Below are 13533 nucleotides of genomic sequence, written 5' to 3' on the forward strand. Positions count from 1 at the left end.
TTCTTCTTGTAGGACTTTTCAGAACCATAAACAATAATTTGTACTGACTTTTCACAGGGGAAATATCTCAAATGGCAAGGAACACTGTAGTACTTGAATCAGACTGAGGTCAAATCTGTGACTGTGTGATCTAGGGCAAATTAATCTTTTGGTGCTTCAGTTTTCTTACCTACAAAATAGACAGAATAATGCTACCTACCTGAGAGTATTTGTGAGATTACATGAGAGAACTTACATGAAGTACTCAGCACAGCTCCTGGCACTGAGAAAGCATTCAACAAATGTTGATTGTTACACCTCATTTCATTTAGTGGCTCTAACCTCTTTTCTCTTAGAGTCAGAGAAAAGGATGTCCTCAGTCCCAACTCTCTGATCCCACGCCATCCTAAATGCTTGCTTCTGTTATTACCTGCTGAAATCCTAGCTCCAACTGTGGTTTATTGGATTTATGAGCTTTGCTTCTAGAGATCTTCTGACTTTTGTAACTTGATGATGATGATGATGTATCACCATGCGCCTTGTGGGATCCCCGACCAGGGATCAAACCCAGGCCCCGGCAGTGAAAGTGCTGAGTCCTAACCACTGGACTGCCAGGGTATTCCCTATAACTTTATTATTAAATGCTAGTGTTTGCTTTGTGCTTTCCACATTACATGGCTCTTTTGTGTACTTTGTATCTTACAGATTTTCATAAGAATTTTATGATATAGGTGATCATGAACCCATCTCTCTTTCTTCTCTGGCTCCCTCATTTTCATCAAGACCAAGGATAACAAAACAAAATTCTGGGCTTCATCTGATATGGCAGACCAATGAGAACCACTAGATTGTTTCAGTAGTAATAATAGTGTCAACAATGACAAGCAGCTGAAATTGACTGAGTGCTTATTATGTATCAGGTTTTCTTTTAAGGACTTTATAAGTGTGCACTCATTTAATCTTCATGAGCTTCCGTTTTACAAGATGAGGAATTGAAGGTAGTGATTGAGAGAAGTTTTGTAACTTGCCAGAGATCATACAGCTAGTAACTGGTAAAACTGGGATTTGACTCCGGGCAGTTAACTCAAGAGTCCATACCTTTAACTGCTACTCTGTGTTGCCTTTCTGTAATTTTAGGTTTTTGAGTTTAGTAGTGACACGATGAAACTGATATTTAAATATTAGTCTAACTAAAGTACGCAAGAAGAATCAGATTGAAGAGCCAAAGATTTTAGAAACAAGGATTGGCAAGGATGACTTGTGAGAATAGAAAGGTGAGGAATACACATTAATGACCAAGAGGAATGTATTGTAGTGACAGTGAAGAAAAACTTAAAAGACCTGGAAACATTTGCATATAGGAAAGGAAGATACCAAAGATGATTTCAGGATATTGAGTTGATGTGATTTAGAGCAGGGACTTCCCAACATTCTGAAGTCATGGAAACAAGAAAAAAAAAGGAGATGGGGTGGGGCGAAATTTCAGTGTTATATAGAAGAATAATAGAAATTAACTTAAAGCATACGGAAGAAAGGGATCTCAAATAACCATAAATTAAGATATAAGTTTTGGGATATGGGTTATAATAAACATCTAGGTCACAGTTTTTGGGTTTTTTTTAGGTCAGTTTTAAAAAGTAGCCTATGATATTTATACATGGTAATATTAACATTTTGGTAGATTCCTTGATAATGCTTCAAGTAGACTGACTCACTGCTACAGGGGAGAAATCTAGACATAAAATTTAGGACCTGGATTCAGAAATAACATTTACTTACACATAGAAATAATCCCTATATATGTAATATGAATAAATTAGAAAACTGCACTCATGTACACATACAGAATATAATTCTACTGATAAAATATCCAACAGGCCTGAAACAAGTTTTCATGGAATCCCAGAGAACACACTTATGTAGTCTGGGGCATCTTGGCTCAGGATTATCTTGAAGGCTGTGAGCAGATGGGATTAAAACTTATGTCATCATTCTACTTAACAAGATTTTGATTCCAACACTTAAAATCTGTGTAACTGTATATACATGTTTTTCTTACTTATAAGTCAGTGTGTAACTCAATGACAAGGACTTTATTCATTCCTTTATCCTCTATTATAATAAAGGGTATAGTGTGGGTGAGAACTACCCCTTACAACAATTTACAAATACATGGTTAAAGAAGAATTAGCAGTGGAGGAAGAAAAAGGGAATATACATGCATAGATGCTTATGGGGACTAGAATAATGCAGCTTTAAAGACCAAGTGAGTGGGGTTTCAAGGCAGAAGTGATCAATAGTATAAAAAGCTGCCTTGAGACTAAGAATGGAAGAAAAGCCCATTGGATTTGTTAAAAATATCACTGATGACTTCTGAGAGAATAGAGGAGACTGAATAAGATTAAAGAGTTAGATCAAGGGATAGGGAAAGAGGAACTGAATTTAAGAGGTGTAAGTGATGGGTTCAAATATTCAGAAATAAAAGGTGTGAAGAAGATAGACTAAAAAGGGGAAACAGAAGAATGTAATGGTTAAGAGCAAGACATATGGAGGAGGTTGCTTGGGTACACATGCCAATTTTTCCAGTTAGTAGCTGTGTGAACTTGGGTAAGTTACCTAACTTCTCTGAGCTTTGTTTTCCTTATCTGTGAAATGAGATCATCACAGTACCCATCTCATAAGGTTGCCATGTGGGTTAAATGACCTAACTTAATATGAAATGCTGACAATGAGCCAAGCACATATAGGTACTATGTAAGTTTCTGCCATGATTAATCAAGGTTACCTTTTTGTGCAAGTGTGAGGACAGAAAAGAGTCACGGAGAAGTATGAAGACATTAGAGGGCTATGAAAAGCAGGATGCCTAAGAACTAACATGAACTCTAGACAGTGGAAGGACTAACTTTAAGAAGATGAACGTGGCAACTTCTTAGATCCTAGGGAAGGATAAAATAGAGCAATGCCCAAGAGAAGATACTGGCAAATGAGAGAACTCTTGGTGAATGGCTCCTATCTTCTCCATGAAATTGAGTTAAGGTCAATTGATAATAACTCACAGTATATTTTTGAATTTTAGAAAGCTTTACTATGAATAGGAATTGAACACCACTGCAGCTAGGTCAAATTTGCCTTATGCCACTGATGCTTTCTGTTTACACACTATGGCTCACAAGCATGGATTTAACTTTTTTTAAACAAATACTGCTTACTAGTTAGTCTAGGCATTAGTTTTTAGATCATAACCTATCAGAGGGCATGAAAAGTGTACTCTGAATAAATGCCATTTATAGATGATGGTTGTCAAATAAGAACTTAACTGCAGAGAACTTTTAAGGTTCTAGATTAATCCAAATGCATTTGTGCCAATTAAGAGTCTCCGAGGTGGAAAAAGTCATTGATTTTTCTCCTCTATGTGTGCAAGTATTATACATGTATATGTCTTTTCAGCTTGACAGAAGAAAGCTAAGTTATAAATAATAACCTTAAAACTTTCCTCAGGATGCCAGCACACACTCATTCCAGGGGAATGAAGAAGAAAATGAGCTGTCTGTATTCCTTCCAAGTTCCAAATCCTAATAAAAGAATAGGAGTATAATGTTAAAGTTTTGATAATTACTAAAAAAATGAAATTTCTATAAATTTATTCAAAGCTATCAACTAGAGATTATAGGGTAGACATCTGTATTTAAAGCATATCCTTTAAAGAAAATTATAACAAAATTATAATTATTTTAGAAAATGTAAAAGTAGTATGAAGAATTTAAGTTTTATCATACTCAATAATGGAAAAACAGTTACATACATTTTCTCTCTAATTAATCTAGTATAGCAACACTGTAACACAGTAACCAAATTAAATTATTCATGAACTCTTATTTTGTGGACAGGATCTTGAAGTTTCTAGGTCACTAATCTCGTTGCATTCCAACTTCAGTAGTCACTTCGATTAACAATAATTTCTACCAGGGGTGCTTAAAACATATACCTGTACCCCCCTCCCCTACCCCAGTGCTCCCATTTTAAAAATAGCATATAAAGAAGCTAGTATGAAGTGATGTGAATTTAGGGAGATAGTAATTTCCCAGTTGCTTATTCCTTCTGCCTTTGAGTTCCCATGCCAGGGGCTACTTCTTATCTTTTACCTTTTCTGATCTGGCTCACTTCCCCAGTTCTTCTCAAATGGGGCCTTGACTGCTAGCTACCAGATTAAAGGATAGAAGGGCTGAAGGAACAAGCACCTGGCTCCTCCTACTCTCCCTCTCCTCAATACTTACAAATCCATAGTAACAACAACCAACCTACTCAAGTTCCGTCTCAATTTTTTCCCCATACCCAGAGTGGAGATCAACATTCAGAAGTCTCAGTAATGGCTCTGTTGTGAGAAGTCCTATTCCCCAACCAGACTGCTCATTTCTAGCTCATTCTTCACACTCAGCTATTGTTATATCTCACTGGTACAGAGTGTGGCAGAGTTAGCATGGCAGGAGACAGAAGGTGATGGGTGGCTGGCAAAGTACCCAAACAGTCTGGTCCTTAAGAACCGAATGCATTCATTAGAATGCCCTGGACTTTTTCTTCTAGGTTTTATAGTTCATATCTCATTAGGGACCATAAAACAATTTCAAGAAACTTAGAGAATGTGTTTTTAAAGTTGAGGCAAACTTTTATTTCAAAGAAAGAAGACATATTTATTGGACAATGCCACTACTATTCTGTGCCAAACCACATCATTTAAAATTTTTTTTCCTTTTTATAGAAATTACAGGATCTCCAATCTTGAAATATCCTAGTTACATGTAAACTAACAAAGATGTTTTTAAAAATGATTATCTACTTGATTAAATAATTTAGCAGCATACACTTTTCTCTTGCCAAATCAACACTTTTATCTGTATTTACTATACAGAGAGACAATTACAATTTAATTGAAGAGGGGAATCACATTTACCACGGGTTTATTCAATTGTGTTTCACTTCCCACAATAAATAAGATTATTAGTTATGGCAACTGAATATTTCTTTCTTCTCTATTGCCTTTTACATAATAAAGTGCTGGGCTAGCATATATTTTACCCCTTTTGAAACAGCAAAAAATTGTCTTGCATATTAAGTGAATCCATGAGAGAATGGTTTAAAGGCTCCATTCTTTTGATCTTATTCTAACATGTATTTGATTTTTGTTTGCTATTATAGTGAATAAATACATACAGAATATTTTCATGATTTTTTCCTTTTCAAATGAAGGAAACCAAACATTTAAAAAAACACGGATAAAGATATTCTATAAAACAGGTCAATTAATAAAGTATATTCCTGTCCAATGAACCACATTTTAGTCTAATTTTTAAACAGTACTTAACCTGAACAGAACCTGACATATTTTTTTGGGGGAAAAAAAACCAAACACAAACCACCAACAAAAACGGATTTAAAAATGAGGAGGGTAATCCAAATTACTTTCCAGGACTAGGATAAAATGATTTACAGCTTATAATTATATGCTTATTATATAATTTTCAGCAGTTGCATGATCCAAGTACTAAATACGCAAAATACAACAAATTGGGCTGAAATGAGTTATCATAACTAAATTAGCTACAGATGGTACACTTTAAGTTGTTAAGTCTTATTTCCCTTTTTGATAGATTCCATAATTAAGCTCTTCTTAAATCCTTTTGTGGAGCTCAACTTATTTTCCTGTGTCTTTACTGCATGTCTCATCTAGTTAATATTAGTTCCATCAGATGAAGTCACATTCCTCTTTTTTTGATACATTTTTTGCAGTATACCATATATAATAAAAATACACAAATCTGAAGCATACAGCTCAAATAGAACACACCTGAAGAAAGCACCCACATTAAGATAGTATTTCCAGAACTCCAGAAGTCATCTGTGCTTCCTTCCAGTCCTATTTCCTTGCCTTCTCACAAAAAGTACCCACCATCCTGACTTCTAACACCATAGCTTACATCTGCTGGTTTGGAACATCATAAAGATGGAATCCTATGGAAAATACTACGGAATGTATTTTCTTGGTCTGGCATCTTTCTTTTTTAATATATTAAAAAATTTTTTTTAAATTTATTTTTGGCTTCATTGGGTCTTCGTTGCTGCACGCGGGCTTTCTCTAGTTGTGGTGAGCGGGGGCTACTCTTTGTTGTGGTATGCGGGCTTCTCATCGCGGTGGCTTCTCTTTGTTGCAGAGCACGGGCTCTAGGTGCATGGGCTTCAGTAGTTGTGGCACGCGGGCTCAGCAGTTGTGGCGCATGGGCTTAGCTGCTCCACGGCATGTGGGATCTTCCCAGACCAGGGATTGAACCCATGTCCCTTGCATTGGCAGGTGGATTCTTAACCACTGCGCCACCAGGGAAGTCCCAGCATCTTTCACTCATCGTTAAATCTTGTGAGATTTACCAACACTGCTGCATGTTGTATTTTGTTCATTCTCATTGCTGTACATAGTAGTCCATTAATTAAGTCATTTATGGTCATTACCAATAATCCTGCTATAAACCTTCCTGTACATGTCTTTTAGTGAATATAGACACCCACACACCATTCCCCCCCCCTTACACAGACACACGCCCACATCTCCCCACCCTCTACCTCCACCTGCTGGGTAACTGCTAGGCATGAAATTGCTGGATCATAGCTTACAGACATGTTCAACATTAGCAGGTATTGTGAAATAGGTTTCCAGACTGGCTGTACCTCATTTATCTTTTTTTTTTTTTTCATATTTCTTTTTCATCACCAACTGAAAAAGTCTAAACTTTCTTTGACAAATTTTCTGACAAAACAATCTTAAAAGCATCATTTGTCTTAATGGCAAAAGGCACAACTTTTCAGTTGGGCTTATTTGTAAGGCTGATTTCTCAAATCATCCCCCTTTTCTTGCATTTTAGTTATTTTCATGTATCTGTGTCTGAAAAAATTTCCATCAGTTTTAAAATGTAGTGAACACAATGTATAGTAAAGACTCTCTTAATTGACCTCCTTCTGACAGACTCCTTTTTCTCTCTGCAGAACTGACAAGAACAAGGTTACTTTCTAATAGCTCACGTGTGCATTTGTTGTAGGCTTACCTCGAGGGAATATGGGTTTTTTGCTTAGTGAACTGCTGTTTGTAAGTGATGTAAACCCATGCTCATTAGTGTAATTACATAATTAATATTATATAAGCTGACGATATGAATGTGAAAGAGCTGTTTCAATGGAACTAAGTTGATGGCAACCAAATAAAGGTAAGTTTCTAAATGAAAAAAAAAGCTCTTAAATTTGGTATGCATGAGAATTACAAAAACAAGTAAAATAAAAATCTAGATATATTTGAATTACGACTGCTTAGCACATGTTTTCATTGTAGACACTAGGTGTGGTTCAGGCAAAAAAGAGGTCTAATGCAAACCAATGGACTCATAACTTAAGAAAAACAACAAGCCTAGGTCTAACATCAAAAGACTGGCAAATTGGCAAATTTTCATAGACACATTATATATTAAAATAAGGTAGGTAGACATTCCTTTAAAATGAGTTCCTGAGTTTGCTGACTTTTTCATTAATCTAAGGAACTACTGGTTTGGACCATGCAGATAAGAGAGTTTCTACTGTAATAGGAAAAAAAAAATCATAAATTTACATTTTCATATTTCCAAATTTATTGCTAGTACATTTGTTTATAATAAATAAAATTACCTAAAAGTTAATTATAGCCACAGAAGCATACTTTTCAGGAAAATGGTATATCACAGAAAGATAAGCTGTAAGGGTTTATAACCTTCTTAACACACATAATCAAACACATGGAAACATAACAGACCCTTTATAAAACATATAAAAATATAACATCAAATTAAACTACTTTGACCAAAACTCAGGAGCTATATAAAACATATATGTATAGCTATTCAAATGTTTGCAAGGGAAATTTCAAAACTAAAGCTTTTAAGGTAAAGTTAATCTGCTGACATAAATGAGTTTTGATACAATTTGAATCCAAGTGAAACAGACACCTCCACCCCTCCCAATTCTGTGGTCTTAAGTAGAACTCTCAGATTTAGTTGTAAAATGCAGGGGTGAAGAGATATCCACATCTAAGATTATGAATTACATTTACCTTACTTTTGGTAGTTTACTGTTAAAATTATTGCCTTATTTCAGGCTGAGTGCTTTTCAGCAGAACATTAAGTATTCTTAACCACATGGTATTTAAATGTAATTGTCCCATTTAATTAATGAAAAGGTCTCATAAATTGGGTGTTGGCATATATGGGATATCCTACATATTATCAAAGGTCTTTTGCATTCACAATTAGTAGAGGGAGATGTTCCCTCTGAAAATTCAAAAGGAAATTTCCTGGGTAATACTAGTTCATTTGTTTGTTCTTCATTTTTAATTGGCAGCTCATTGTCTGTTAAGGAGTTCATTGTAGAAGGAAATTTCTGCTACCAAATGTTTATGACAACACAGACAAAAGAAGGGATGGATGACATTAAATGACACATCTGTATCCATTTGGCCCTCTTTAACTGGTAAAGCAAAAAATACAAACCACAATCTTTCTAAAAGATAGGACTGGATCACATGAATCACTGTATTGATTAATTAAATATGAAAGCAAGAAAAAAAGTAATACCTAGATGCAGTTATAAAGATGAGAAGGCATTTTACAACGTTACTGGGTGTAGGAAAGGGACCTCCAACATTCTTAGACAAGAAACAGGTTTTTCACTGAGTTTGTGAGAGCAAAATGAAGATTCCCCCTGCCCCCCATTTCCTAGTAGTTGATCACTAAGTAATTCATCATGCTATGGATAATTCAAAAGAGGAGAAAACGTGGTATATTTCCTAAGTAAGTGAACACACAAATAGGAAGAAAGATGAAACAAATTACAAAATTATTTAGTGCTAAAATATTTGGTTTTAAGTGCAAAAGGAGTTCAGAGGTAGGGAACCATATGGTTGAATGCACAAATCGAGGGATTAGGTAGACAAATCTTGATAGGAATATGGTAGGTTACAGTGGTAAATAAACTGTCAGCTTGTGGCTTAGACTACAGAAAACTTTGATAGCTAGGCAAAAGTTTTAACAGTGGAGGTGACAAAATGGCATGACAGCATAAAATAAGAATTTTGCAAAGGGTACTTTCAGTATATGTATTTCAAATATATTCAGAAATAAGATTAGACTAATTCTGCTTTTTAAAAAAATACTTCATACTACTAAGTATGTAGTATTAATAATAAATGAAGTGGATTATTAGAAATTTTACTGATGAGAGTAAGAAAAATTATAAGGATGAAAATGAAAGACAATTGCTTATGCTTACTATTTTATCCTTCAATAATTAAAAATTATGAGTCAAAAATAAGAGTCAATAATCAAAGACTGTGTGTGTTTTGAAGGGGACAGGAAGTGGCCTGTTTCAAATATAACACTAATAAACCAACTATACCATTCAAAAAAACAATCTACTATTGTACATCTTCATGAAGGCTTGGAGGGGTTAAAAAAAAACCTTACAAGCTTACATGTTGTTCCTTCATTTTTTTCTTAAAACTATAAACAAATGCAGCAGAAACTACCAATTTACCATCACAGAGGTGAGACACTACTTGAGGCCACCCCAGAGGAGAACTGACATCTTATTCAACTTACGCAGACAAACAGATTTTTGAAGGATAGGAATTGTGAGATAATTTGTCATATTTAAAAATAAACCTCAAACATGGGAGGAAGAAGGCTAAGGTGGCACAAAGTGAGAGAGTGGCATGGACATATATACACTACCAAATATAAAATAGACAGCTAGTGGGAAGCAGCCACATAGCACTGGGAGATCAGTTCAGTGCTTTGTGTCCACGTAGAGGGGTGGGATAGGGAGGGTGGGAGGGAGATGCAAGAGGGAGGAGATATGGGGATATATGTTTATGTATAGCTGATTCACTTTGTTATACAGCAGAAACTAACACACCATTGTAAAGCAATTATACTCCAATAAAGATTAAAAAAAAACTTCAAAATTAAACTCTCAACTGCAAAGAAATACCATATGGTAGTTTTCAAAACAGATCGTATTTAGTTATTTCATCTTCAAGGAATTCAGAATAAAAGGACTTTTCCTTTAACTAGCATAAACCTTAACACAAACACCAGTCATACTACCCAGGAAATATTAGCCTTTCATTATTTCCAAGAAAAATTTTGATATACTTGGCAACTGAAATTTGACTATATGCTATAGGAGGGAAGGTACTCTTTAACAGTTACATAAATGGACTTTCAAAATAAACCTGAAAAATGTTCATGGATATGATTCTCATTTATACAATTCACTTATTACAACCACACAATGGCTACATAAAGCAAGCTTAAGTTACTGCGATCACTGATACGGTAATACACTTTGAAGTACTGGTTTTATATTTCATCTACGAGAGCACATGAGAGAACAGAGAGTTAAATACTAGAGAGTGGTATTACCAGTTCACGATCATATAAAATTTCAGAAAATTCTTTCATCATTTTATAACTTTTACTCTATTATAATCTTTCATTAACACACTATTTCATTGCCTTGAATTAAAGATCTGCAAATGTGATCAAAAGGTTTTACTAGAATTTCTGGATGCTTCCTATAAAGACATTGAATTCTTATGTTTCATTCACTAGAGGTAAACTCAACACAAATTGTCTCTTTTATTTCACTCTTAAAGCTCTTATTAGAACTATGCAATGATTGATCTTGATTCAAAATACTATAAAAAACTTGAGGGCATTTTAGAAGACAAGCAGAAAACTTTATTTCTGGAATTATTTAACCATAACATTGTAATGAATAATACACATTCTGATTTCACTTTGTACCTGTAATTATTCAGGCATAGTTTAACCGCTCCTAAATGGAGATTGATCTCCCAAGGAATGCTTCATTGGCTTACCTTCAGAAGGCTCTCAGTCTCTTTCTTTCTGTTTCCCACACTATTTTTTTTTTATTAAAGGACTATTTTTATTTATTAAAAAAAAGTTTTTTTTAATTTATTTTTTGGCTGCATTGGGTCTTCGCTGCAGTGCGCGGGCTTCTCATTGCAGTGGCTTCTCTTGTTGTGGAGCACGGGCTCTAGGCACGTGGGTTCAGTAGTTGTGGCACACGGGCTTAGTTAATCCGCAGCATGTGGGATCTTCCTGAACCAGGGATTGAACCTGTGTCTCCCGCATTGGCAGGTGGATTCTTAACCACTGCGCCACCAGGGACTATTTTTGAAAAGATCACTTACTTTGTGATCTCACCTGGGGTGGGATTGGGGGAGAACAGTCTGCCTTAACTATGGATCTTGAAGATTCAAATATACATGAGCAGAAGTGATATGGAAACAATTCAGCTACCATGGGGTATATATAAGATATTTGATAAGCATTCTTTTTCTCTTGTAATAATTTTCAAAAAATGACACTACTGACAGTGAATATCATATGTAGTTTAGTATTCCCTTATCCAGTAATTTGGTTATATTTCTAAAAAAAAAGATCATTATTTATTTCCCACCCTTTCTCCCATTCTTGTTAAAAATGATGGCAGCTAGAACATGGCAACTACTAATATCCCAAGTTTCACAGACAAATTGAATGGCACATTACATGCCTCTATTATTTTAGTCTTAAACTAAGAATTCCTTGGTTTCTCAAAGCCAATTTTCCTTCACCATAAATTTTATCTAATATTTTAAAAGATTATTGGGGAGGAGGAGGAGGACATGGATTTAGTTCTGACATCCTTTGCAGTTACAGTGAGTACTGGGTCTTCTATTTCTTCTGTATCCCCCAAAGTACTAAATGTTGGCTATGCTAAACGTGTTTAATAAATACTTGTTGGTCTGACTTGTTCTTACAGAACGGTACTGTTTTTAATATACAAGAACATCTGTTATTTGGCACTGACAGGGAATGAGATGTTCTGTATTAGTGAGTTTTTAAAATAATAAGCTTAACCCATTAAATACTTAAACACCATTTTTACCTTCTTTTGGAAGAAGGGGATAATAAATTTTTCTAAATATGCAATTATTTACCTCTCAAATATTGTAATAATTTTAACCTTCTTTGGATGATGCTGGGTCATAATTTGAAGTACTAGTATTTGTATTTTCCTGTGCATATATATGTGTATATATGGCATACCTGTATATGGTGGACTTGATGAGGGACCATAAAAGAAATGGTGTAGGGACTTCCCTGGTGGTGCAGTGGTTAAGAATCTGCCTGCCAATGCAGGGGACACGGGTTCAAATCCTGGGTGGGGAAGATCCCACATGCCGCAGAGCAACTAAGCCCGTGTGCCACAACTACTAAGCCCATGTGCCACAACTACTGAGCCCGTGTGCCACAACTACTGAAGCTCACGCGCTTAGAGCCCATGCTGTGTAGTAAGAGAAGCCACCGCAATGAGAAGCCCCTGCACCGCAACGAAGAGTAGCCTCCCCTCGCCGCAACTAGAGAAAGCCCATGCACAGCAACAAAGACCCAACACAGCCAAAAATAAATAAATAAATTAAAAAAAAAAAGAAGAAAGAAATGGTGTAGCACATGAGGCCGAATGCCTAGCAATCCTATGATTTACTTGGGAATTTCTTTTCTTAAACACATCTCCTGTCAGATGCTTTGGTAATGGCATCTTTTTAATAAAGATGTGGTGACAGATACAGAATTGTATTCATTCCTTCACCCACTTACTCACTGAATACCTAACACAAGGGCTCTCTTCTTGTGCTGAGATGACTCTAAGGTAGTAAAGCATGGCTGGCCTTGCAAAATACCTTATTAGTGAAAAGGCCAGAGCAGTCCACTCTAGGATAATTTTCCTCATCCTCTACAAAACTCCATTTCTCCTTACTCTTGCTCCTCATATGAAAACTGGGCTAATGACATATGAAGGAACATGACATCTTCATTTCAGGAACTGGTACTAGAATGTTTTAGCAAAGGTATCTTTCAAAAAATTATAAATTCTTCACAAACAGAAGATAATACATCTGTAGATATGACACTAAGTATAATTCTATCAATTTTATTAAACCCGACATAATGTTTGATTTTGATCAGAACATACAGGTAATAGGAACACCTGCTTTTTCAATAATATAAAAAGACTAAAACTTCTTGAATAAGAGAATCTACCAAATAAGTTTTTTGAGGATTAAATGAATTAATTCATATAAAACACTTAGAATAGGGCCTGGTCACTTATTATCTAAATCAACGATTCTCAACAGGGGGGATTCTAAAACCTAGGGGAATTTTTGGTTGTCCTAATGATTGGGGTGCTACAAGCATTTAGTGAAAGGTAACCAGGGATGACAGACATTCTACATGACTTTTGAATATCACAGTAAAATTTAGAAATACCTCAAAAGGTGGGGCCATTTCAAGATAGGAGTTATGTTTTTTGCAATTTTGTTAGTACTTCATTCCCTGACATAACAGTGAATTATTTTGATACTACCCATATAAAAACTGGCTGATTTGCAAGAATGTTATCCTTCCTTATTTTTTC

At 35.3% G+C, this 13533-nt stretch overlaps 1 protein-coding gene across 1 annotated transcript in view; it reads right to left on the reverse strand.

Moving 5' to 3' along the window:
• Positions 1-13533, reverse strand: part of NUP37 (nucleoporin 37) — a 49178-nt gene that overhangs the window by 6688 nt on the left and 28957 nt on the right. The window contains exon 6 of the mRNA XM_027107357.1: positions 3461-3551. Within this exon, the coding sequence (XP_026963158.1) occupies positions 3461-3551 (91 nt within the window). The remainder of the gene's footprint in view (positions 1-3460; positions 3552-13533) is intronic.

The sequence above is a fragment of the Aethalodelphis obliquidens genome, unplaced genomic scaffold (assembly GCF_003676395.1).
Source record: "Aethalodelphis obliquidens isolate GAN/ISIS:26980383/991018 unplaced genomic scaffold, ASM367639v1 scaffold8, whole genome shotgun sequence".
NCBI lineage: Eukaryota > Metazoa > Chordata > Mammalia > Artiodactyla > Delphinidae > Aethalodelphis > Aethalodelphis obliquidens.